Source organism: Amblyomma maculatum, chromosome 10 (genome assembly GCF_055883805.1).
Source record: "Amblyomma maculatum isolate TAMU_Amacu chromosome 10, ASM5588380v1, whole genome shotgun sequence".
NCBI lineage: Eukaryota > Metazoa > Arthropoda > Arachnida > Ixodida > Ixodidae > Amblyomma > Amblyomma maculatum.
This window is the reverse complement of record NC_139353.1, coordinates 118,277,621-118,305,618: the sequence shown is the minus strand read 5'-3', so window position 1 is coordinate 118,305,618 and position 27,998 is coordinate 118,277,621. Positions and strand designations below refer to the sequence as shown.

The 27,998-nt window shown below is 45.1% G+C and overlaps 1 protein-coding gene across 1 annotated transcript; it reads right to left on the bottom strand.

The window, feature by feature from the left end:
* Positions 1-27,998, bottom strand: LOC146177321 (uncharacterized). The gene is made up of 5 exons (XM_084581125.1): positions 27,831-27,998; positions 11,282-11,411; positions 5,905-6,050; positions 2,775-2,907; positions 1-924 (listed from the first exon to the last, which is right to left on the bottom strand). The coding sequence occupies exons 1-5, from the start codon at positions 27,832-27,834 to the stop codon at positions 669-671; spliced, it is 669 nt and encodes a 222-aa protein (XP_084437251.1). The 5' UTR covers positions 27,835-27,998; the 3' UTR covers positions 1-668.

The window sequence follows — 27,998 nt, the reverse complement described above, 5'->3', positions numbered from 1 at the left end:
AATCCACTTTATTAAATTTAAAAACACTTTCAGCAAACCTTTGGCTGCCCAAATAATGATGCATTCTCAGTTTTACACATAAGCAGTCTTAAATGTTTCTACAGAGTTGTTCTGGTACATTCGTCATCGATAGACTATGGATGGTAGGACGCCTCCAGGCTGCGCCGCACACAGATGGTACGCAGTGCGCCCATGAAACCAGGATGTGAGGGAAACTCCAAGTCCGTTGATCAATGAGCTGGAGAGCAACTTTCCTTCAGCATTACGGAGACAATTCACCTCGTCAAAATGTTAGTCCGTGGAATGCGGGTTTCATCACCCTAAAAAAAAAAACTTCAAAACTCGATTGTCACTGTCTTCTTTCACCAAAATCAGAAAATAAATCTGCGAAGGGTTCGTGCCCACACTTTTACAGGGCACCTCATCTATTTTCTCTTGAGATCTGCAACATTTTGCTTGAGTGCTAGTCAATGACCTCTATAAACATATCCATTTTGGCCTTTCTTATATCAACCAGTACGGACGTTTATTAGAATTGGTGAACAGCTTGCAATCAATTTCTCCTATTGACATGTATTGTGCTGGCCTCTTCTGAGTGCAGCATGGATTTGCGAGCGGAATCGTAACCGCAGAAGCAGACGCAAACAAAAGAGTTCGATACAACAGAGTCACTGGCCTGAAATGTAAGAGGCAATTTCCGTTAAAACCTCGACGTAGCTCTCGATCTTGCGGTCTTGGGGCCCAACCGGTGGCAGCTTCTTCAATGACTTGCAGGCCTCGGATCCCGCAACATGGTCAGGACATGCCAGCTTGACTGCATTCCCAAGCGCCCGCTCGAAAAAGGCAAAGAATAGGCGCTTGCCACCTATGCTTTCGCACGGAGCCAAGGCCTCGTGGAAGCAGTGTAGGGCGTCTTTGTACGAACTGCGGTATCCAGAAAACATGAAAAGCAAAACCAAAGGATTGCTACCAAAATCTTAGAGCCACTCTGCAACTTAATATAAGTCTTACTGCCTAGACAACAAACACAGAAGTGTATTTTTGATTTATAAGGCATCACCAAAATCTATTCACAGCAAAGCCGAAATGAATCTGCAAAACAATGTAACATAATAAGGCTTATTATTGAACAACAAAAACCGGGCAGCTGCTCAGCCGCGATATTTTAGTGGTTTGGGCTCTCGAACTTTAGCGTTCGAGAGCCCAAACCACTAAAATATCCTAGTGGTTTGCAAAGGTGGTTCTGTTTGTCTTGCAAAGGTACTTCCTTTGACCCTCACCTGAAGTGCTCCCTTAGAGCCTCAGCTGCAGCAGTCCTAAAAAAACAAAACGAAAAAAAAAAGGGCCACATAATGGGCTGTTGCCGTGCAAGGCGGACTTATTGTTGTCCGATGGCGGAACGAATCACTGCCACATCGGCGCAACTATTTGCAGACCATGGTTGTTCGAAACTAGGCCCCCGAGGGAGCACAGCAGGGTTAGCAGAGCCTCTCCCAAACGCACACCCTTGAAAGAGCCGGGCGCCGGGCCGGGGGACGCTTGTACCCAATTTTACCGGTGGGTGTCCGGCGGCGGGTTTCGAACTGACCACCTCCCGCAGCCGAGACGGACGCCCAAACCACTATAGACGCCGGATCAAATCCTGGCCACTGTGTCTCTTTTTAGATGCAGGCGAAAATCAATGCTCTCGTGTATTGTGTGATGTTAGTTGATATTAACGAACACCATGTGGGTGGCGCAGTGGTTACGGCGCTCGACTACTGTTCCCAAAGACGCGGGATCGAATCCCGGCCTCGGCGGCAGCTTTTCAATGGAGGCGAAAGGCAAGGCGCCCGTGTGCTGTGCGATGTCAGTGCACGTTAAAAAACCCCAGGTGGTCCAAATTACCGGAGTCCTCCTCTACGGCGTCTCTCATAGCCTGAGTTGCTTTGGGACGTTAACCCCATAAACCAACACCATGTAACCATATCAGTGAATATTAACGAACACCATGTGATCGAGCTTTCCACAACCCTACACTCCTTTACAGCGTGAGACGCTTTGGGATGGTAAAGACAAAAAACCTTAAAGCCGCGGAACACATACTAACTGCAACACATACGAGAAGTCGTTGCAATATAATGTTAAGCTTCAGATAACTTTAGCCCCTGTTAAATCTTCACGTTTTATCGCCAGGACGATCAGCGTGGTCTCCAGTTAGCAGCCTTGTCGCCACCAATCCATACAGGAGCCATAGTGTCGCAATGATCATGTGCGCACTTATCGTGAACGCGCTTCTGTAAGCTCTCTCTAGCTTTAGGCGCGTAATGTAACTGAACGTTAACCTGTCCCTTTCTCGTAGTGATCAGGACATACATTTTCTACTAATAGAAGCCATTGTCAAAACTCAGCACTATCGCTGGTTTGACAAGTTCTTTTGAACTCTACATGCATGTGTCTGCCATGATATGACGACATTATTTGAAAACACATCTGCTTTTCATAAGAAATAGACAAATTACGGGCATCCATGTCAGCCGTAATACTTGTGTTTTGGGAAATCGAGGCTGAAATTTTAAAAGCAAATGAACTTTTATGCATCATGCCGCCTCCGCGCAAATTATTATCACGACGTTATGGCAATAAATACTGTGCACTTATTAAGAGGAATGCAGCTTCAGTTTCAAAACACATTTCCGCGTTTGGTCATAACTGTTCCTACCGAAAGACCACAGACGTGTGCTGCATGAGGCTAGTCAGCTCGCGCACTGAATGTACCTACCACGTGTACTCACCAGCAGGCATGAGGAATAACTTCATTTGCAGCTGCCTTGGCCAAAGCCCGGTTAACATCGACTTTGAAATTTCTAAAGCAGTCGTGGAGCTTTCCGCCCACGGTGTTCAAGCACGGGGTGGTTTTCTCGTACTCTGGGAGTCATCCATGTGCAACATGCCAAGAAATAAACAACATAATTACAGGGCATAAAGACAATGAAGGATGACATCATCCGCCCTCCCTTTTGGATCACGTTATACGTGACGCGTGCAATATATAAGGGCGTTCCACGTCCGCCGCTAGGGCTTAGGATGGCGCTAGTGAACAGTCTCTAGAATAGGTTAATGTCGACATAAATATCTAAGACAGAACCAAATTAAACAGCCGTTGCCGTAGTTCGGCGATCAAGCACCCGACGCGAAAGTCGGAAGTCGTGGGTTCTGATCCAAATGGTGGCACGTGGCGGTTTTTTCTTCCACCCTCTTATCCAACTGCTTTTACGAATAACTGTTACTTCCCATTGTGCAACACACACAAACGTATCCCCATGCTTTTCTTCGAGTCATTGACTGGCTTTTTTCTTGTGTATCTCATTTTTAAAGGTCCTCATCTTCCCTGCATATATTTACTGATTAGCTGAATAAGGCCATGGAATCTTAGAAAAGCGTTATCACAGCTCTCGCACTCCCCACTGGATCACGTCATACGTGATGCTCGCAGTATATCATGACTTTCTACGTCCATCACTATGGGGAGTGTGACTCTCAAGAATAGGCTACGCTCGACATCACATAAGAAAGTACAAGACGAAACATGCGTCGCTTATATCAACGTTAGAGTATCAGACACGGAGTTCGGAGGGGAGTATTCTGGTTCCACCAGCAGCGTGTGGTTGTTTTGAGCGATAACTTATGCAGCTCGTTTGGCCTCACTGCTTTCGGCTTATTAGTATAATGATAGTAGTTTGTACTGGTCATTTATATAATTGACATGATTCGAAAAATTGAAAAGCAAAAAAGCGGCAAGCAAAGGTGTCAACATGCTAAGAACGAAAAGCCAATGCTTGTTGATGGTTACTAGAAAATGTGATGTATATTTCACTAATTATTAATTGTAATCATTCAACGAAATGAACAATTAGAAAATGAGAGATTCAACGATGTCAAAATGCTCGGAATGAAAAGCAATGCTTCATTATACAATAATAAAAAATTCCAATATTTTATCTTAGTAATGTTCAACAGCCTCGGAAAGGAACAGCAGTTTACATTAGGTAGCGAAATACTGGAAGTAGTAGGCGAATATGTCTACTTAGGACAGGTAGTAACCGCAGATCCGGACCATGAAAAGGAAGTAACAAGAAGAATAAGATTGGGATGGAGCGCATTTGGCAAGCTCTCGCAGATTATGACTAGCAGCTTACCGGTATCGCTCAAGAGGAAAGTATACAACAGTTGCATCTTGCCTGTACTCACTTATGGGGCTGAAACGTGGAGGCTAACCAAGAGAGTTCTACTTAAGTTGAGGACAACCCAGAGGGCTATGGAACGAAAAATGGTAGGAGTAACATTAAGTGACAGAAAGCGTGCAGAGTGGGTCAGAGAAATAACTCAAGTTACCGACATTCTAGTGGAAATTAAGAAGAAATGGACATGGGCAGGACATGTAGTGCGAAGAGAGGATAACCGATGGTCGCTGAGGGTAACAAACTGGATTCCAATGGAAGGAAAGCGTAGCAGGGGGCGGCAGAAAGTTAGGTGGGCGGATGAGATTAAGAAGTTCGCAGAGGTCAAGTGGATGCAGCTAGCACAGGACCGGGTTAAGTGGAGAAATATGGGAGAGGTGTTCGCCCTGCAGTGGGTATAATCAGGCTGATGATGATGGTGATGATGAATATTTTATTACTGCGTAAGCAATACTACGCCAGGTTTCAACCCATCTTGTAAACCCGGCCGGTAGCCACTTTTGACCGTTAGACCGACCGCAGAGGGGGCCCCTGTTCAAGCCGTCGGGTAAACCCGGTCGGTAGCCACGCCGCGCCGCAGATGGCGCGTCGTTACCATAGCAACAAGAGCAACTGTAGATGGGCATACTCTTCAAGCCGTCCAATAAACCCGGTCGGTAGCCACGCTGCGAGGAGCCTAAACATATCGCACCACACTTGTCAGTACTACATGCTAAACCTGAGCGTAGCCATACAGTATTGCTTACGCAACCCACCGGGTTTACTAAAGCTAAACCCCAGCTAACTTTTGAATCAAATTAATAATTGAAATAATTAATAATGCGAAATGCATTCAAAATGTCGAACTGCGCAGAATGGAAGATAATGTTTGCTTATGCTAATATTCGAAGTATGAAAATTCAAAATATGAAAGAAATGAACTAAATAAATGAAATCGAAAATTAGTTTAGTCAGAAACGTTGTCCATATGTGTGAAACGCTACCGCTTCATACCCTTTAAGCCGGAGCTTCTGTGCCCCTAATCTATTTTCTTCTCATTTCTAGCCAATTGCTTCCACGATTAGTTGCTTTACATTCATCCACGCAAAAGGTTTGATGTCATTCCTTCGTGTTACTAGATGCTGGTTTCTCTCTTGGGTATCTTAAAATGGAGGCGCTCGTCTTCTATGCGTTTCCAAGCTGATTGACCTAGATTTGAAAAAATGGTGACGCCACTGATGTTGTGGCGGCCAGTGCTACTTCCAACGAAACAGCAAAGCCGCTTTTTCTTTCGCTTACATCTCGGCTATATTGTTTCAATGTCCGTGCTGAAGTTGTCCGCTGAGAACATTCCGAGTGCTCTGACCGGCCCCAGGTTACGAGAACAGGCTCAATGTGTGATGTGTATTTTCAATCCTATCTTGAAAAGGTAAAGCATATATACTGCAGTAGGACAAAAACGATTTATTTCCTTTTTAATATAATCGTCACATTTCTCGCAAAGTTACTATGCAAAACGCTAGTTTTAATACAAGTATAATTGGGAAGTTTCGGAACTTATACCGTGAATTTCGACTGTGTCATATTTTGAATGCACGCCAAAATGAAAACGGCCCCGAGATTATCATGAGTCTATAAACTTATCTAATTGAAAACACTTTTCGAAGCTAAGAATCACATGGGCTAGACGCACATCCATACATACCCTTATTCCTTTCAGACCCGACCTTGCAGACGGAAGCGGTGTTGTCCTGTAGTCCCTTGATGACAATAAACGCCGCTACCTGTGGCACACCTTCAAGGCACTCGTCGTAGAACTGGTATGTGCAATTGAGGCCCTGCTCCCACGTCCTAAAAGAGAAAACAATGTTTTGTGCACACTTAATATTCGCCTTTCGTGTACATCCGCTTTGCATCAAGCCTTATTGCTTATATATTTATTTCTGTCACCACACACATGCTCTTTGACATGCAGACGTAACCTTCCGCGATTTCCGCAAAGCAGCGTGCTCTAAACGATCGTCACACTGTTAAGGCTAATATGCGTGGATGTGGTCGCTCTCTCTAGAGTCCGATTCCTGCATACACTTTCGCTGGTCGAAGAAAAGTTGTGCGAGCTAAGAGATGCCTGGAGAAGGGGCTTCCAATATGTGCTGTCATTTAGCTTCGACTAGGATGCATTGACGCTCCTAAATGAGTGACCGCGTTCTTGTGTGTTCTTCTTAAGAGGTAACGACACTGTACACCCTCCCACTTTTTTAACCTGAACGCACGAACGTCGACCGGCGAGTCGATAAGCGCCGTACAGCGGAACACAGCGGCGAAATGAGCGAGAATACGCGCGTGCGCGCAGTGAGCACTTCGGTGCAGCTGTCCTCTGCCAGGCTGTTACGGGAACCGGATCCAACCCCACCTGCTTTTTTTTGTGCGTTATCGCATTTCCTTCTGTTTTCTACATGCCGCTGGGAAAAGATTAGAAAAGGCCACGTAGTACCGCCTGCTTTCCTGTATGAGAGGATGGTGTGAATTGATAAGCGAAGTAAGCGAAATGAATTGATAAGAATTTGCCACGGGAAAGTGCTACGTGATCCATAGCCAAAAGAAACAGAATGCTGATACGCATGTAGTTAATCAGCGGGCGTATATCGCATTCCATCCAGCGCTACCTCCTGACCGCTTATTTAACTTCTTGGAAGCGTTCAGAAAAGAAAAAGGATGATGAAGATAACGGTGCTCCAAAGAAGCAGGGGTGAGGTCCCGTTCCCAGAACAGCCTCGCAGAGGACAGCTGCACAGAAGTGCTCATTGCGCGCATGCGCGTATTCTCGCTCATTTCGCTGCTGTGCCTCGTCGTATGGCGCTTATCGACTCAACGGTCGACGCTTGTGCGTTCAGGTTAAAAAAGTGGGAGGGTGTACCTGCCTGTTAGGGACATCATAATTTTGTCTCGGAATCGAAGAGCCCGGAGGGTTCAATACTCATCTCAGCGTCCCACTTGAAAGGAGCATGGCACCTACTGCGAAATCGGCCTTTTAATGTAATATCCTGACTTCAGACAGTCAGGCGACCTAGTAGCGCCCTCTCTGTTACCCTACCAACTACCCCTTGCAAAGCCTATTCATTCTGGCTCATAAAGCCGATGCTATCGATTTTTGAAAACTTGGAAGTGGCAGGTAAAATGTGCGAACTATGCTCTGCACCAGTGCTCTATTTATATTGCGGTGATTGTAAAAGGTTGCCTGTTATAAATGTGCTGCCGTCAGCAAGTGCTGCTTTTCAACTTTTCAATGTATTGCGGCCTTCAACATCTGTGCAGTACATGGAGAATCCATGTCAATTTACTCTCAATATGTTTATAACTTCAGAACATGCGTCACTCTTTGCCTGTGATATATATGCATGCACAGGTTCTGGTGCCGAATCATTCGCGTCTATTTGCTGTGTTGGTCTTGCGCACAAATATTTCCAATAGATGCATATGTGTTTTATTTTAAGAGACTAAATAAACTAACAATAACACCGTAAGCAGCGAATAAAATACGAAAAAATTGAGCAAAGAGTATTCAATGAACATGGCTAAAGAAGGCAGTGCAGCCATCTTTAGGTTATAAGAATTACTCGCAAACAACCTGAAGTAAGGAAAGAGCTATGGGATGAGTTGTCCAGCTACGCGACAGCGCATCATAATGATCACCGTGCAGGAAGGACAGCAAGAGTGCCGAATACACGTGGTCAGAAAAGAAGCTGAAGGCGTCTGTTATGTGGAAAACTTATCACACTTTTACAATTGAAAAGATTTGAAGAAATGAGTGCACAAAAATTTTGCGATTGTGCTTCGGTTGCTTTGGAAGCTGAAAGTCTGAAAAGTTGATTCTCATGACAACTGAGATTATCGATTCTGCTGACCTCGACAGATTGCTAATTGAAAGACCGTTATTATTGGGCTTTCCAGCTGCTGAATAATGGATTCATTACTAAGCTAATATTGGATAGTTCTGTAAGCACCAAACCGACTCTGGTAGCTCAAAGACACCGCAAAATTTTATTCACACATTTGTGGAACATATCCAAACGATAATGGTAATAATTTGCCTACTTCCAGACAAAATGAAGAACAGCGATTTGTCGCAAAATATCCCTGCCTGAAGATGTAACAGAAAATCACAATACGCAGTTGAATGTGGCTAGCAGATCTTAACAAGGCAAGACTCTAACAAAACTTCGACCCTTTCACAGCATGTTACTTGTAATATGGTAAAACAATAGGAGAAGTTAACGAAAAAATTTCTGAAAACACATCAGTCCCACTGTACTCAAAACAGAAACAATGCACTCAAACGAATATATATATATACAAGGTGTCCCAGCTAACGTGAACCAACGATTATAAAACAATATATTTGAGTTAGGTCAGTGAAACCAGTTGCATACAACTGCCAGCCTCCTTGTACACCACAGGCAATTTTTTTTGCAAATGTTTATCAGCTAATTACGTTAATTTTTCTAACTTACCAAATAATCACCTTAGAGAAAAAAATGTGAATTGGAAAGTTGTAAAGCACCTTCAGAAACCCCCATTCCATCAATTGCGATAAAAAAGTCTCATGTGGTTCCAGGCTCAAAATGAAGCCCGCGAGATACGAACAATATCATGCGACCAGCGCATTTTAGCGATACGATTGTGGTGCTCTCAGTCGTCGTTTGAGCAAACAAAATCAGCTGCGGCCGTGACCCGGTGGTCCTGTTCAGCGGCAGGCTGAAATGTAGGCGATCTCCCAAACTCTTCTACACATCTGTCCTACGTGAAAGAGACACTTTCTGTGTCGGTGCTGATTATGTGACCCGAAGCCTTTGTAATGTGCAGACAGCCGCGCGCCCGCGTCAGGGCAGACGCCCGCACTACATCATACCGATATCTAAACATTAGGTGCAGACTCGGAGAGTGAAAAAAGGGAGAAGGGAACAATTTCTGGGCAGGCAAAGGAGAGTTTAATGCACAGAGACAAAGAGAGCCGGGTCGAGAAAAACGCGCTGTTGCTCTCGATTTGGTAACTTAGGTTTAAAAGTTTTAAGCAGTAGCCCACATTTTTTATTCACTTCTCCTTGTTTAGTCATCCAAGCTGCTCATTTGCTTATTCAAATTTTTCCAACCTAACCAGACTTGTACTTGTGGGCAAAGACTGCAGTTTTAAGGCCTAGAAGAACAACGTTTTAAGGTTCTGACGAACAATTTTTTATCTTGTCCACGTCTCCGGGTTTCAGTGCGAAAAACAGTCTTCAGAATCAAGAAAATTAACCTTCTCTAACACATCGCCCCTTGCAGCCCCTCTACAGGATCAGAGCGTATTTAAAGTCATGGGTCTAGCAGCACGACGTTTCTCACGGCATCCTTCTAACCATCACTGACTGTCCTGCCCAAAGCGAAGGCACAATTTAACCACTGCCAAGTATGATCAATGCTTAGTGCAATCGAAAACAAGCCCACTGGTCAAAGCTTCAGATTGTTTTGTGTGGTCGAGAATTATATTTCCTACCACTCTTTCCGCCTTGAAGTAGAGGCTATTCGCTTTCATCTAGTCCCAAACTATTCCACATCATACTGGACAGTCTTCATCAAACTCCTTGAGCTCTGCCCTACCCCAAGCTAACCTAGGCTAATCTAATAGGTTAGGAATGTGATGAGTAGCGCTAGAAAGTTAGACACTTCATATGATTGAATAACAGGAGGCAAAATGCGTTCACTAAAACATATGTGTATTTATTTGCTTCATTTTTGTAGCAAAAGCTATACTAGGCCAGTAGAAGAGGATTTCGTCGTGCCTGTCATTGGCTACGACTGCGTAGGAGTCGCAACCACAGCATCCAGCTGCGCCGTTCCACACATTTTCCTACGCTACGCTGACTTGTGACGTCCCGTGTCTCGTTATGCAGGCTCACTGGTCATGCGCTAACCTTTCGTCGGTCCTCTCAGCTACGGCATATTTCGCTAATCGTGTCTGACTCCTAATGATTCCGTGAAAACTGCGCAGCTGAACATATAAGCTTGAGCTCGTGAGATTGCTATTCAGATGTACCGTAGGTGAAGAAACGGATGATGAGCGCGCGTATGTGTGTGGCACCTTCGGAGACAGCGACAACTGCGTCGGATGTCTCCAAAATTTTAGCTTAGCGTGACAACGCCCAACATCGTAAAAATGTAACACGAAAAGCGAAGCGTGCGTCCGAGACGCCGGAACGTAGCCACTGTCACTTCGCGCGTCAAGGCGCGCAGTGATATTGACGCCAAGCCAAGCTTCGTAAATCCTGGCCTAGCTGAGCTAAGCCACACTGCTGATATTGTTTTTACGCTCCGGCTTGTGCTGAGTCGAGGGGAGAGAGTATGAGCATCACTATGGATCGGCAATATGTTCGTTGCTTACAGAGCTAGCTAAAGCTTTTTTTCTTATGGAATGGAGGAGATGCGATACCTATTGCTCATCCTCGTATTGCCATTCTAGTAAACAGCGTTTTGTGGGCGCTTTATTTGCGCTGCTTTTTTGTTTGCTGCATTCACGGCGCATCAAAGGCACGGGGTACCTACAATACTTCACTGAATGGTTAGTAAAGATACCGGTATTCAATTTATTTTCCGAGCACAAAGGTAGTATCGGTTACGTTCCTACGCTGATATTTGGTTCGCAGCGAGCAATGCATTTAGGTGATAAATTTAATTTTTCCGCCACTTGATTCAGGATCTGGATTTCAAAACAGAAATTGACAACCTGATCAAAGTACACAGGCAAACAATCGTAAAGTTTATCCTCAGAGATGCGCGTTGAAATTAGGAACTGACATCATCGCATAATGCTAGCGTAGATAATTGCTGGTGGCTGGCGCTGTATCGCATTTCTTCTTTTTCGTCACTAAAAAGAATTCGCTTTTAGTTAGAACACAGTGTTTCCTGATGTTCTTAACAAACTAGGTAACCTCTCGATACTAACGATTCCTCGTCACTGCAGCTTAAACTGCAGTTGCAATGTTCGCAGTACACCGAAGCCAATTGTTCAACACAGCAGGCACAATGGGTGAGTATTTGATATTTACACGCATATGTCGGCGAGTGGCTTCCCCGATGCCGGTAGTGTAGGTCCCCTGCCATACGGCACGTAGTCCTCGCCGCACGCTCGAAGTGTCTCCACCTTGCAGCCGGCCTTCAGCTCCGCCTGGTACGAACCTGCGGACGCGAAAAGCGTACATTTGTATTTTGATTACTGGATTCTGATATTGCAGACGTCCAATTAGGTTTTGTTTCGTTCAGATATTTTAAAGTATCAAAGTGGTAAAGTTTTTCGGAGACGTGATAGTAGAGGTCTCACTTAATATTGACTGACTGGAGTTGCTGAGCGCGTCGTCGTACCTGGGGCTTTACCTCTATCTAAACGCGGCCACAAGAAGCGGATTCGAATTCGGGAGTAGTCAAGCACCTTTAGTGAGCACCGCAACTGATAAAAAATAATACCAGGGGCCAGCAGTTTGCGCCGTTAGGCCGCGGAACGACGCAGCACCACAGGGAGGGAAAAGTATAGACCCAGAGCGTGTTGAAAAATAAAGGGGGCGCTCGTGACGCCGTAGAATAATCGGAGTGAAAAGTGGGCTTAGCGCCCCTAGGAATACAATGAACTGAAGTCTTCAGAGTAGTTTTCTAACTTCACGGGATACCTATGAGGTAGGTCTTAGATACGAAGCAACCGTGAACACGCTATACCAGATGGTGAAAACATGAAATTCCCTTTTTCAGTTGCAGTATTTTTAAAACACCGCGAAACATGTTGGGATGCCGATTGGGAGGGAACCCAAACGCATGTAAACGCAATTTGCCGCAACATTTTTCACATTTCGCAGAGTATCAGTAGGGGTGGCCTGTCATCAAAGGTTAGAGAAAGTTTGTGGCAAAGTATGCTACGACATTCTAGATGCAATCAATTGTTTCATCAAAAATATGTGTTATGAAGCCATACATACCGCCGACAGGCTCATTATCCGCTGGGTGTTTCTCCGAATCCCGCAAGCTTCTGTTGTAGTCTGATATGCCGCCATATGAGCCAAGTTTGCTTACTAATAAAGGTCATTTAAGGTATGCAGACTGGGGAAAACTATATTTAAAAACCACTTCTCGAACGTCAGGACAAGAGAACGAAAGAGAACTGGCAACTTTAACAGACGGCGGTGCAGACGACACTTATCGTTGAGCGCGCACACGCGGGCGGTCGCGAACGTGACCTGTGTGAACAAGCTGGACATTTTGTTCGTCTGCGTCGCGCGGTTCAGTTATCTTGCGGTGTGAGGTCTGCCTTCAGATTAAAGGTTTGTATCATTTGAGCAGCAGTATTCAAGAGGGTGTGTTGCCTGAACGGCAACATGTCGGACAACACGAGAAGCTGTCAATATTAAGAGAAAAACCCAATAGATAGATACTTTTTTGGGAATGTCGGCCTTCATAATGCACATTTATCGGGGCAGTTTATTAATTGTTTGGCTTCAAAAGGCTGTAATATACTTTGAAACACTTTTGCTCTAAACATTCGCTAACTTTAACCATCTTCTATGTTTACTGGGGCTTTCCTAAGCCGGAAAATTTTTTGGATATGTTTCCTTGCATGCTTTTCTATGAGCAGGGCTCTTGCTCCTGTCTCCTAAATACTCCTTCTCTATAATCAGCTACCACAGCTTCAGAATGAGCTCTACGTTATTCATAGTTACTCTGCGCAGAATGACGACATTGCAGGTGCACTGCGAAGTAAAGTATCTGCTTTGAATGATTTTCGTCCCATGTACTCGTACAGGTGCTAAGCCTTCTTTTCACCCCAATTCGGTCCAGCCTAGCGACAGTAGTGAGGCCTATCTTGCTTACATCACAAATTGGGGTTAGTCTATAGGAAGAGACCAAGCTATGTGCGAGCGTATTAGGACTGACGAAACGTCGGTAAGTTTATTCGCTGGCACTTTCGCACAGATGCGAGACTTTCACAACCAAATATCATCACTGCCGAAGTACGTACAAAGTCAAGCAAATCAAAGCATAATTTTTAATTTATCCCATTCCACTTTCAAGTTTTAATAAAAAGGGCACTTCCTGTTCTGAACTCTTATATATTTCCTGTATTACTAAAGTTCTTCCCTTAAGATAAATATTGTGGTACACAATGTGCTTTTGCTTATAATGACTGAAAGAAAGGCACATTAGGAAAATAGAAGTGTTCTTAGAAATCAGAATGGAACAAAGAAGTCGCACTTTCATGTCTTATTGCTTTTAAAATTATTTTGAATAAAAGGACATGCAGGTCAAGGATGTTGTTACATCAATTGCAAAAAAAAAAAAGAGAGTATCTTCAATTGACAATAACACGAGTAAAAGCATACACTTTCTTTGCCGTCCTCTTCATACTAACAATTTCAAGTTTTGCCGGCATGGTTTGTTTGTTTTTTTTATCGTTCCCATCATGAAGATCGCACATCATGCAACCATGTAGAGAGGTGCCCGCAAGTTGATTTCAATGACATTAACCCAGTCTGCATAAATATTATCTTCATCAAGGGGCCGAAGTGTTGATTTGAAGTCATGAATCTAAGCAAAAGAAAGCAGCTTAGGGTTTCCTCTTACAAGAAATACACGAGTACACAGTCCGAGGATAACGGTCTGACTTCGTTATATTTCCCATATGCAACATTGTTAGGAATAATATAACTATCCGTGAGGAAATATATGAAATGCAATCCCACAAAATAGTGCACACCTACATTTCAATGCAAGAACTAAAAATACGATTTAACAATGCCAAAATATTGATGTCTGGTTCTACTTTAATCAGAGATTCTAGCAGTCTCTAACCATACATTTTGGCTAGGTATTCAGTCAAATGGATATTTAATAGGTAGCGTTAACATGCTAGCGTTAAAGGCAACGTTGCAGGGAAAGCGCGGTGTCGACGGTGTAAGTGAAGATTCCCGGACACGGCTCTGGAATGTGGTAATAAATGGTCGAGCACGGATTCTGCTATGGGTTGCGCGACTTAGAGATTATGTGTTATCAGAAAATTGGGAATTGGGCTGTGAACTCTGGCTGCTCGAGGTAGGGGGTGGGATAGGGTTCTATATTCCAGTGTTTGAATGCCGATTCAAGCACGGTAGTCTTAAGCCACTGTCACCCGTTAATCATTATAAGTTATTAACGATTCGTCACTAATGGTGCGCAGACTCCCAGGCACCCTTAGAGTTAAAGGGGGCGGCTGGTCCGGTCTCAACGGAGATGCCCTCGGCTTACGTGGCAAGCTCAGCCGGAATATAACTACCTTGTAGTGACAGAAGGGGGTGGCCGTTTGGTGCCCAGATTTCGCCGGTTCAAGGCAGAGTAAGGGTCGCAGTCAGAATTAACAAACAAAACCAAACTCTATACACAGCAAGAGGCGATACAGAAATTAACGCAAACACTTAAAATTCACAGACGAGAGGTTCACAGAAAGGCAATGCTAAGCATGCGACTCAAAAGGCATTCAGTAACACAGAGGCTTTACAACACAGAACAATACACGAGTGGTTAAAAAAACAAACACCAAATTGTTCATCGGGCACTGTCGCAGTCCGACACATGGAGAGTCACAAGGTGGCCGTCGTACAAAACGAGCCCCGCTCCCTCGAAGATCTGTGTCCTTGCCAGCAGCGGGTGAATCCCAGGAGCCGAGCAGTAGCTGAATAAATAGGGTGCGCCGCGTCGATTTGTTGCAGCGCGCCAAAACCGGCGCGTACGTGCTTTTCAGTTCGCTCATGTAAGCGTATTTTCTTCCTCTCGCCGAGCCGTGCGTCGTCATTGGTTAGGCGCCGCCCAAAATTCTGGAAAGGACGAGTATATTCCGGCCGGGTGAATCTTCGTGTGTTACTGTCGCCGCCGTGTAATGAGAAGAAGTGTGAAGCCAATGCGAACAAGGCCACGCGCTTTCCTCTTTCCTCGCGTGTAGAAGGACGTTTCTGGAATGTGGTGGCACGGTTGACGCGACGCCGGGCAGACTTTCTTCGCGCCACGCTGGCTCAACAATGTGCGCCGATTTCGTGACAGCCAGATAGGCATGTATACGTACGTACATACCGCTTGGTAAAGCGGGGCTTTACATAAAGGGTTGCAGTGCTTGCTATCGCATCGTACTCTTAAAGGCGGTGCTTAAGAGTCCCCTTAATTTTTAACTTTAGTTTGAAAAATTGCTTCATTGTTTATCCAAACACTGCAAAATGCTAGACGTTACAAGATATTTTAACGGAATCGAATAATTCACGATCAATCTTTGATTTGTATGCCATTTCGAGGGTGCAATACAATATTTTATTGAAAACGTGGCCTACTTGGACAGCTTATAAAAGTGGTACATTACTCTATGCAAAAAGTGATCAAAATAGGTATTATATGCATTACCCCGTGTTTGTAGACAATATCAAGAGATGCTGTGGCGCAGGACGAACACCGGGATGCATAAAAGTGGAAGACCAAAGCCCTCCCGGGGACAGCTAATATTTGTGGTCTTTTCCTTGCAGTGCATTTCTGATACAGATATTACCTACAGATAATGAAAAATAATCCTCATGGAAGAAGGAAATACATCCTTGCATTGCAGTGTTACTTTTATTTTTGCGCTCTAACTTTAGTTGCGTTAAATAGCGCGTACATTATGTCCCCTAGCCCTGAAATCAGATTACATGATGGTGAAAATCTCAATTGGAATAAATTAAGGCTATTTCAAGATGACCACTCTGTTCTCGCCCTAAAATTTGATCTGCTAAACTTAGCTGAATTGCGACTTTCCTGGGAATCCGGTGGTCAAGTTTCGAAACCGTTTCGAAAGTCGATTTTTTTTCTCAAGTGTAAAGTATCTGTGAATATAAGTAGCGCCCCTTTTATTTGAATGGCGGCATGTGGATAGATTCTAATGGTATGGCTTGAGAGGTAACATCGCAAAGTGACTCAGGCTACGAGATGCCGTAGTAAAGGGTTGTGGAAATTTTGACACCTGAGTTCTTTAACTTGCACGTGATTGTCAAATTTTCTGACTTCTGCAAATAAAGTTATTTCTTCTGCCCCATCTCTATCACCTTTATCGAAAAGCGGCCGCAGTGGCTGGGATTCGTGGATTCTAATGAATAATCACTCCAATGTTACCAAGGCCAACAAAAGCCAAAAGTAAAAAAAAAAAGCAAACGTAAACAGTGAGGGTTGCAAAATGATTACTCTAAAATGTTAAAATCGACAAAAAGCGATAAACTATGAACACCACTTTTTCCGTCTCAAATTAATTCAAAAGTAGCTTGCTAGGGGAAAGGGTTATATAGTGAAGAATGTCCAGTCGTGATAAATAAATGAGAAGGAATCAACGCTGCAGAACTGAATGTGGAGCAAAAGCATTACAGCGGGTGACCGAGCTTCTCTTCTTCTTCATCGTCGTCTTTTTGTTCGTCCTGTTTATCTTCTTCGTCTTCTACGGTGCCACGCTAATATTGTGCCACCCCGACGGCTTGAAAACCTAGCGCCGTGTAGCTTTTGCCACAATATGGCAGGAAGGTAGCAGCGATACATAGCACAGGATATATTTCTAAGAAGATATAAGAGCCCTATTATGAGCTGCAAACGAGGTTATTTCTGCGACGCAGTAGTGTTGCACCCCTACCCCCCCCCCCCCCTTTTCCCCCAAACTGTTGGTTTCGTTTCATCTCCTTCCTGTTCTATGACCCTAGCCACAACTCTCTTGAACACACAAACTCAATGTTTTTTGGACATACCGACAAACAGCTACCCTGAGCTGGATACTCGCATCGGGACAGCGAAAAACGAACTCGTGGAACGTCACCGGTTCCGCCGGGGTGATGTGTTACCGGCTGCGGCTTCTCAAGAATACGTAAACAGACTTCGAGAAGTTTCCGTTACACACAATTTCGTAAGTGCGACTGACACTGGGATGCATGTCCGCCTACTTTAACATAACGCTGCATTGGGAGAGTTGGAAGTAGTTCATTTTGTGGAGTAGCACGAAAACGACAAGGAACAGAAAAAAGTGTAGACGACACAAGCGCTCGGGTCGTCCACTCTTTCTTCTGCAGTTCGCGCAATTCCATAAAATGAGCCACCTATTTGTGAGGGGTTCTTAATAAAAAAGCAGGAGAGCGGAAATTTTACTTATGATCATCTCTTACTCTTCAATGAACAATAGAGTCTAATCCCATTAAACCAACCCCTTTTAACGAAATTTTCGCTTCAACGAAATATTTCCAATTAACCGGCAGCTTGCATGAAAAGTAATAGAAAAACATCTCGCCGGAATGCACCATTTGTGGAGCGCACTTCAACTTGAATAAAATGTTTCTCTAAATGAAGCTGAGTTTAAAAATAAGAAATAACCACTGAAATAATATAAAAATAAGCATATCGCCACCAATCTGTCTACTTCAGTAGGCCCGAGCTGCTATATTTTCACCAAAATGTTCGCTGGAATTGAAATATCAGCTTCAACTGACCAACCTGTCCTCACAAATGCAGGACGAGAACCTCAGGAGAGCCCTCCTGCCCATACCACACCGTGCGAGAAACGTGACGAGGAAATCGTGGGATTTCTTTTTCCGTCAGGATGCCATCTTGTTCAGGCGCCAGTTTAGAAAGGTCGTTGGTGTTGATGTTTGTGAGACACGCGATCGCACCGCGGAGTACATAGGCGCGGCGTGTGTGTACGTTCGCTAATGGCTCGAGTTTCTGTCTCGGGTGGTGCTCATCGGCTGACGTTCACGCCGTTCTCAAGGTGCAATTCAGTGCTAAGCTGCCATGTGCTTCGCGTTTATGAGCTTTGTGTATTGCGCACAAAAATCGCGCGTGACGACTGCGATCACAAAGGTTAAAACTATCTCCGCGTTGCAAGCTCTGAAAACGGAGCCTTTTCGCTCAGCGAACTACACGCTATTCATTCATCAGGATTCAGTACAGCATGCGCTGCAGAGCGATCGTAAGCGTATAGTGCGGACGTTTTCTGTTAGTGCATGAAGTGTGTGTGTGTGTGTGTGTGTGTGTGTGTGTGTGTGTGTGTGTGTGTGTGTGTGTGTGTGTGTGTGTGTGTGTGTGTGTGTGTGTGTGTGTGTGTGTGTGTGTGTGTGTGTGTGTGTGTGTGTGTGTGTGTGTGTGTGTGTGTGTCCTTTTGCCGTTTCTAAGTGAGGCTTCCGCTCGCTGCTACTTCTTTGCGTGCTCTTCAAACGGCACAGCAACGTATCTGGTGATGGTTATAACTACCACAATTTGTCTTTCCGTGTCTGAATACGTTTTTCATTGCAGATATGCAAAAGCTGCTGGATTTCGTTTTCGCATTCTTCGTGTTTGTTATAAAATACTGCTTCGAACTTCTTCAAGCATTTGATGGGCAATTCACGCGACAATGAAATAAGCAGGATGTCAGCATCCTAAGAAATTTGGCAGAATAAGGCCTCCTAGAAACACCGGAAAAAGAAACGACGTGCACGGAGTACCGTAGCGAGCTGCCGTAGGAACTGTAAGCAGAGGTTGTATCCAGCGCTTGACTGTAGTTGTGATAAGCGGCTTAGGGAAATGCTTAACTATCACCAATACACTGCAGTACCGTTTGAACAAACGACTGAAGACGACAAGATGCTAGCAGGGAAGCACAAGAGTGCTGGACGTGCGTAATTTTTATGCTTTTTACAGCCCCACTTCCTTCTAGCGGTACCAGCGTTTTTGGAGAAGCTGGACACTAGGCAGAAATGTACGCCGGTAGCATGGGCTTCTAGGCGTCCACTGAAAGTAAACGATGAATGCTGTTCATCTGTAAAGCATCTTAAATACTATGGAAGTCATAGCTTACGAGCGCTATCTTTACACTGATATGTTTGATCGTTTGTACACTACTTGCCGAAAAACAGTTTTGCAAAGTGAAAAAAAAAATGTCATCGGTGGATCGTACGGAGCTCCCTGCGCTTCGACGCATTCGATGGGCTTTAAACTCCTAAGCATCTAGGATATTCGCCTGTAAGTACTCTCGATAGTTCGTTCAATTGGAGTCAGAAATTAACCAATGCTTTGTCCACCATGGGCTGATATTTCGCGCTGGTTATTTCAGCAACTCAGCCATGAGAAAAACCTGTCATTTCTGTATGCTGTGTATTAATGTAATATTGATAGAGAGATTTCTCCCCACCCCCCTTCCATTACATTATAGTGCTCGCACATAAACTGCATTTTACGGAATTACGCGATGTCTCCTCGTATGTTTTCATGGTACTGAAAACGCCTTCTTTTACTTTGTGAAACGCGGCACCATTTCGAAAATTACAACTGCACCCTTCGAATGCCGCAAGCCTTTGGCGTTGAATAATAATAGGCTGTGGCCGAAAAATGGTTGCCTGATTATTATCCACGATACTGTTTTCTGTAATATTTACACCTTGGGCTTCGATGTATGTAACCTCTGACGAGGCCCTGTAATGCGGCCAGATGTGGGTACTCAAAACCAAAATGACTCTAAAAGCAAACGGGAGATGAAGCACTGGATGCCACTGGTCTTTAGGGGAATATATTTTTTCAGGCAACAGAGCCGACAATAGCTAGAAGCAATAAAACAGAGAATAGGCATTTCAAGACACTATGAAGCTGTATTAAACCTATCGCCAACAGAATTTGCATGTAAAAAAAGGCCGCTGCTATTTGTAGTAAGCCAATTTACGTACGCTTCAAATCCGGTATCTGTTCATGATTAGTGATACAATTTTTCATCACTAAAGATAAACATTTTATGCTGTTAAAAAAGGTAGTAAAACACAGTTTTGGCCCAAAAGCAATAAATATAAGCATTATACACCTTAATAAAAGTACTGTATGCCGCAAAACAAAGACAAAAAATTGGAGCGATGTTTGGGATTTTAAAAAAGGCGTGAACCATAGAAGTAGTTTTTTTAAGGCTCTGCCTCAACATACCATAGAATCTACATGTTGTGAACTATATAGTAGTGAAAAGGTTTGGTTTGTGGTTTGTGGGGTTTAACGTCCCAAAGCAACTCAGGCTATGAGAGACGCCGTAGTGGAGGACTCCAAAAATTGCGACCACCTGGGGTTCTTTAACGTGCACTGACATCGCACAGCACACGGGCGCCTTGCTTTTCGCCGCCATCGAAAAGCTGCCGCCGAGGCCGGGATTTGATCCCGCGTCCTTGGTAACAGTAGTCGAGCGCTGTAATTACTGCGCCACCCCGGCGGGGTAATAGCGAAAAGGTTGGTCGCTTTCTGTCGTGAGAAATATTTGAAAATATTGTTACGTACTCAGTACGTAACGGGGGTGTTTATTGGTAGTCTAAAGCGCTGCGAGTCACGCAAGGAGCACCAGCACACACCAATGTGTCTTCCGTTTCTTCGTCTTCTCTCTAGCCTCTTTTTCATTTCCTGACGCCCCGAAGCACGTGACACTTCCCCCCTCGCAGACGAAGCCCCACGACAAGCAGTTTAAGAAAGGTGCCGGGGATGGAACCTTTTTAGTCAAGCGACATGCACCACCTGGGTCCGGCGTGAGCATCGGCAACTTTCGGTGCGGCGTGAAATTACATACTTCACGTCACTCAGGCGCTCCAAAACGACAAAAGGGCCGCTATAACGAAACAGCAGCTTCTGGGCTAAACCACGCTTGCGCAGCGGCGTCCACAGCAACACTAAATCACCGGGCACATAAGAGACATGTGGGCTTCGGTTGTCATAACGCTCCTTCGAACGTTCCTGAAAGTCTAGGATGCGGAGGCGGGCAACGCGGCGAGCTTCTTCGGCTCGACATAAAGTAGTGACGATAGAAGGCTCGTTGTGGAGGGAGAAAGGAAGGATGGTATCAAGACCACTGCGGGGAACTCGAGCATACAGGAGGTAAAACGGACTGTAGCCAGTCGTCTCATGCTGTGTAGTGTTATAAGCGAATGTAATAAAAGGGGGGATTTCATCCCAGTTCTTGTGATCAGAGTCCACGTACATCGCCAACATAGTGGTCAGAGTGCGGTTGGTCCGTTCAACAAGTCCATTCGATTGCGGGTGATACGGCGTTGAATGACGGTAATCGCAGGTGCATAGACGAAGGAGTTCTTCAATAACTTCAGCAGTAAATTGACGCCCACGGTCACTGATCAGAACTCGAGGAGGGCCATGGCGCAGGAAGAGAAATCGCAGAAGAAATAGGGATACTTCGTAAGCAGTGGCTGTGGGTATTGCGGCTGTTTCTGAATATCGAGTGAGATGGTCAACACATACCACTATCCACCGGCTACCGTTCGAAGATCGCGGAAAAAGACCCAGGAGGTAGATGCCCACCGGCTCAACGGGTGCGGTCGGAGGCGCAATAGGGTGCAGCGGTCCAGGTGGACGGGAAGTAGGGAGCTTGTACTGCTGGCACTTGACACAACTGGCTACATAGCGCTGAATGACTTGACGCATTTTCGGCCAGTAAAAGCGTTCCTGTGTGCGATGAAGGGTCCGGGCGACACCCAAGTGGCCCGACGTGGTATAGTCGTGCATCATTTCAAGATCGGGAATGCGGAGGTTTTCCGGCACGACGAGGAGAAAACGTGCACCACCGGGGTTGAAATTCTTCTTGTAAAGTAGGCCGGCACGAACGCAGAAGCGCGCATCTCTTGAATCATGAGCGGCAGAGAAGAGCGGTGCCAAAGTCTGATCGTTGCGCTGTTCTGTCTGCAACAGTTGAGGGTCAGGAAACGTTGCCGAGATAGGCGCCAGGTAGTCATCAAAGTTGTCATCATAACTACCAGTTGATGAAAGCGGCAAGCGTGACAGACAGTCAGCGTCAGCATGTTGACGGCCGCTTTTGTATGCCACAGTGAAGTTAACCTCTTGCAACCGCAATGTCATCGAGCGAGCCGGCCGCAAGGGTCACGAAGATTTACGAGCCAACAGAGCGAATGGTGGTCAGTGACGATGGTAAAAACATTGCCATATAGGTAGGAACGGAATCCTTGCACCGCAAAAACCACTACGAGCACTTGTTCAGTAACGGTGTAGTTGCGCTCCGCCTTGCTCAATGAACGACTAGCACAGGCTATCACGTGCTGATCGGTGCCATGACGCTGGATGAGCACAGCACCAACGCCCACGCCACTAGCGTCGGTGTGAACCACGATGGGGGAAGAAGGACAGAAGTGACGTAGGATAGGTCCTGATGTCATAAGGAATTTGAGGTGGCGGAAGGCAGAGTCGCAGTCAGTAGTCCAATTGAACGGTGCATCTTTGTGCAAAAGGCACGTGAGCGGGTATGCGATGTCAGCGAATCTGGGCACAAAACGACGATAATAGGAGCATAGTCCTAAAAAGCTCCGAAGCTGCTTCACTGATTCCGGTGCTGTAAAGCTCGTTACAGCCGCAATCTTCTGAGGATCCGGCCGAACACCATCCTTATCGACCAAGTAACCAAGAACAATTGTTTGGCGTTCGCCAAAGTGGCACTTCTCAGAGTTGAGGACGAGGCCTGCTCTCTCAATGCAATCGAGAACGATGGCGAGGCGGCTATTGTGTTCCTGAAAGGTCTTGCCGAAGATCACAACGTCGTCCAAATAGCACAAACAAATTTTACACTTGAGTCCGCGCAGAATGGTGTCTATGAATCGTTCGAACGTGGCAGGCGCATTGCACAATCCAAAGGGCATTACGTTGAACTCATAGAGACCATTGGGGGTCACAAATGGCGTTTTTTTTTGTCATTTGGGTTCATCGGTACCTGCCAGTACCCCGATCTCAAGTCTACTGAGGAGAAGTATGACGCCGAATGAAGACAGTCGATTGCATCGTCAATACGTGGAAGTGGATATACATCTTTTTTGGTGACGGCGTTAAGGCGACGATAGTCCACACACAAACGCCTGTGTTGTCCTTCTTTTTAACGAGAATAACTGGAGCCGCCCAAGGACTTGAAGATTCCTGGAGCATGTCATGAACTTGATCGTCAATAAGCTGATGTTCGGCCGGAGACACACGATAGGGCTTCAGTCTGATCGGGCGAGAAATTCCAGTATCAATCGAATGATGGATGCGAGAATTTGGAATCGGTGGCTGATGATCTCTGGCGAAGTCGAAAACCGAAACATGCTTGGAGAGCAGGTCTGTCAAAATTCGGCGCTCCTGTGTTCCCAACGCTGTGTTTATCATTGCCTGGATTCGAGACTTTGCAAAATGAGATGTTTTCTCTTCAGGAGCATGGTTACTTAGTGCCGCGACGTAATTCGACACACCTTCCTCGTAATGAGCGAGCCTCATGCCACGAGGCAAGACGGCTGGCTCGTCTGAATAGTTTACAGTCCACAGCAAGGTGTGGCCTCTGGTGACTGAAACTATGCAACGAGGCACCAAGACACTCTTCTTTGCGCAGGCCAGCGTTGTAGGTTCCACTACGGCGTCGAAATTCTCGCTCAAATTCGTAGATGAAATACCTTGAAAGATTTCTCCGGACCTGGCAGGTAAAACTGTATCTTCAGACACAGAAAACGCTCCCAAATCAAGCGACGAGGTTTCTACAAGGGCCGACATCAACGCAGCATTAAGCGAGATCTGTCCACTACGGCAGTCTAACGTTGCACCACACTGTTGCAAAAAGTCTATACCTAGAATTACTTCATGCGTGGAACGAGGCAACACTGTGAATTCGGTTCGAAACGCTTGACCCCTAATCACAACTTTCGCATAGCATACACCCAAAGGCACCAATGATTCACCGCCAACACCCCGGAATACCACAGCTTGATTCACGATAAACATCACTTTATGCCCTAATCGATTCTTGAATGCTAAACTCATAACAGAGACTGTTGCGCCAGTGTCAATTAGTGCCATGGTGGGGATGCCGTCAACGGATACTTCGAGTTTGTTCTTTAACATAAACACAGGCAGAGGTATTGGGAACGTTGATTTTCCGGCGACCTCACCCCCATCGGCCGCGTCTTCTAGTTTCCCGAAGGGGAAGAACGGCGCCGAGGAGACGGAGATTGTCGCTGTCTTTGTGTTGGCGTTGTCAAGCTGCGGTTCGAAGCAGGCGATTCGTTTCGCTTCTGTGCCGTGCGGTATGTATCCAGAGTCTGTGTCAGATGAAATTCAGTGTCGAAATGATTAGAAACGTTGGGCAGCGGTCGATGATCTTGTGGTAGTAGGCCCCGCCGACGGCAATATCGGGAGATGTGTGCGGTCATGCCACAGCTATAACACACGGGTTGCTGGCGCCACCGGTCCGAGTAAATGCGGGCGGAAACTGGTTCTGGTTGGCGGTAGTAATCGGGACGGTATTGCTGACGAACCACCTGGCGTGTGTAGGTGGTTCTTCGGCCCATCCGTGGCTGAGAAGTGCTTAAATCGTTCTGTTGTCTGCCCCCGCCAAAGCGTGATGCATTTAAAGCCGGAATCCAGGAAGTTGATGGGGTCGCGGGTTCTGCTTGCAGCGCGCAACCGTCATACTGGTGTTCGTCCCGGCACGCATAGTCTTTGTCACGCAACAATTCTTCCCGCACAATCCGGCGTATCAGATCAGCCATGGACTCCGGAGCACTGACAATATTATTAACGGTCCTTTTAAAGCACGATTGATGCGCCCGCCCAGATGTAAACAAGAAAATGTGAAACCAACTTCTGAAAACCGTAAGGTGTTTAGTAAAATGATAGAGTTTCTGTATTTAGCGCTAGAACTAGCCTGTCTATCTAAAAATCTAACCACAAACAATGAACGCCATATAGGATGCAATACATAAAAAAAAATGCAAATAATCTTAATTAAACTGTCTCACACATGCGTTTAGTGTTTTCAATCAAACAGGGTTAAGCTCACTTATGGTGGACATACCGGATACTCTAACATTCATGAAGTCGTGGCCGTTTATGTAAGGAGCAAATTGTTGTAAAAAGTTCTTGTCTCTTCGCCACCTTCTAATGTGCTTGCCATTCCGGTAGTCGGAGTGACCCGAATACTTCAATAAAGTGCATGTATAGCAGTGCATCGCTGGCTGATGCTGAATACGCCTGTAATTATTCTGAACAGGCATAAGCACATCCACCGAGGGCGCATGATAAATAGCCGTCGTCACCTAGAAATCACTCTTAAAAGTTTAAAAGCAGTAGCAGCCAGGCTGGCCTCTATGTTAAAGGACACCAAGGTATGTCTCTTCTCACGTTAGACATTCTTGTAAGCTGAGAAAAACCACTCAACTTCAGCGGATGTTAAATGAGCGTGTTTGTATTTCAAAACATCTGTTGTCTTTCCATTCATCGGTAATCCGACCTTTAAAACTGCTTGAGCACCGAATGCCCTGTATTTTTTCGAACACGGACTGCACCATTACGGGAGCCTTTATAGCACATTATCCGCTAGTAAGCGCAGAGATTCGTTGCTCTACATTCTGAACATTTCTCATGTTCGCAGTGGAAATCCCCCCCCCCCCCCCCCCCCCCCCCGTCGCTTCCATGCGGACGCGCCCTCCAGTTTTCCTTTCCATGCTAGAGAGAAAAGAGATGTTTTCGCACATGAACAGACCACCTACATTTGGAGGTCACTCTAGGAGAGGGCAGCTTGAGCCATTCTCAATGGAGCACTCTCGTCACCTGATAAACTGTTTTGAGGGTCTTTATGTCAGAAAGGTGGCATTGTAAAATTTGGCGGCTGCCAGCCACGTTCCTCAGTGTGTGTTAAAGGCTTCACATTTGGAGAGATACGCCCGGCAAATGTTTCCTTAATGAGCACAAACGACAAGGCGCTGGCTAGAATACGCCCTTAACTGCGGAAAGGGGTTCGTTAACGTCCTCTAAATGTTTTATGGGTGCCTCATCGATGCGGGAAGTCCATAGGTTGGGTAGCTGATAGGTATCATCTGCGAGTACAACGTCTTTGTCTTTAGGATAATGTGGCGCTCGGGTAGGCCCCGGGATTCTGTTATGAATGGGCTAAGTACAGTGGTAACAACTGTGATGACGAAGGCTAACAAGACTAACAACAAACAAAAGGCTAACAAAGAAACCGTTCCTTTAGGCAACGCGTTCTTGAAGAAGCGGCAAATAAAATTTTGGGGTACGTAGGTAGTAATAACTCCCACAGTCTTTCATTATTAGGTCACAGCTTATCGATTTCAGATCCTAAAGCAGTTGCAGACGAATTTGACAACTACTTTCACTCCGTATGCACTTGAAAAAATAGCAGAGCTGTTCTAAGCCTAAGGCCGGGTTTTTGTTTCCTACGTCTCATGTCGTCGTTGGCCAGGAAGGTATCTTAATTTGCTTTTTTACATTGACGTTAAAAAAGCACGTGGCCCGAATAAGATACCAGCAGTTTCCCTGCGCCGTTATGCCTAATGCACTTCGCTCCACTTATTGATAATATACACGGCCTCACTACAGGCGTGCTCTGTTCTGTCAGACTGGAGGAGGATAAAGGTAAAATAATTCAAGAATACCCCACTCTAAACGACATGCCTAAATTTTTATTTTTTTCGACAATTACAAGCGACTGGATTAAATTATCGAAGCATAATGCCGATAAACGCACTGTTGCTGCATTTCTTGCAAATTTTAATAAAATGCGTACGCAATGTTCGTGTGCTCCTGCGTCCGATTTAATTTGCTTCAGCTCATACCCTGATGTAATGTAGTTGATGTTTGAGCGATGTAACTTTTATTGTACGTACTTCTTTTTGTGCTCACTCCTGCTTGGAGTCATACTACTCAGCAGTATTGGTAATGAATAAATAATTATAGCTTGCGGCACCTATGTTAAACAGCAAGACGTCGCTGGTGTCTTTCATGCCAATTGGTTAGTGCACTTTAAAGGATTACAGTACTAAGTAGGCAATAGCTTCTCCATGTGTTCCTATCCAGTGGCTTGGACCATACACGGAAATGCTTTGTCTTCTGATTGGCTACTAGTTTCGTGCTAAGAAGGAAAAAGTACACTGTGCTTTCACATCTAATCTTTTCTCTACTTATACCTTATCTCTTATTTATAAGTGGGTATTTGTGTTATACAGAGCTTGCAAGCAGTTCTTCTGCACTCACAATCGGACAGCATATCCTTATTGCAATACCTGTGTAGGAATCATTAGAATGCCGAATTTAATTCTGGTATTCCGGAATTGAATTCCTGGGAAATACAAAATTTCCGAAATTTCCGCAATGCGTCGCTATCGGGTAGATTACGACGTTGCCAGTCTAATTATGCAGCTTCAACGATAAAACTTCAGGAAACAATCAATTTCGTTTCACTGTTTTGGCTGACGAAGCAAGGTGAGATTACATTTTAGTCTAATTTTCGATATAATATCTGTATGCACGCACGACAGAATTAGGCATATATTGGCACTAGCACAAACAGTAGGCTTCTCTAAGTGCTAAAAAAAATAAAATATATAATATATGAGCACGTAATGCATGCTAATGATTGGGTGGCTGTAACGCGCTGAAAAAATAGGCATTTGACAGAAATCAGGTCTCTCAGAAATAACCTCTCGTTTTAACATGTGACTAACGAGCCTGCGAGCTAGCACTGTTCACAAGTGTGGCATGTTACACATACCAGATTATTAATATACAAAGAATAGTTTGCAAAGGACTAACCCATAAAGGACGTCGCAAGCAGCGCAAATCCAAATGCTTGGCTGGGTAACATGCTCGGAGTTCGTTGTAACGTTTTTCCCTGCAGAAATAAAGTGCTGAAGTTGAGAGGAGAAGCAACGTTTTATAGGCACCTGCGAGACTGATCTCTCAAAGAACTATCGCGCTCAA

Bases quoted from the DNA above. Each gene is read 5' to 3' on its own strand.
- LOC146177321 (XM_084581125.1), bottom strand. The intron at 2,908-5,904 runs GTATGTATGGAT...GATGACTCCCAG, and splicing joins CGGGTCTGAAAGGAATAAGG to AGTACGAGAAAACCACCCCG. The intron at 925-2,774 runs GTGAGTACACGT...TGGATACCGCAG, and splicing joins GTTATTCCTCATGCCTGCTG to TTCGTACAAAGACGCCCTAC.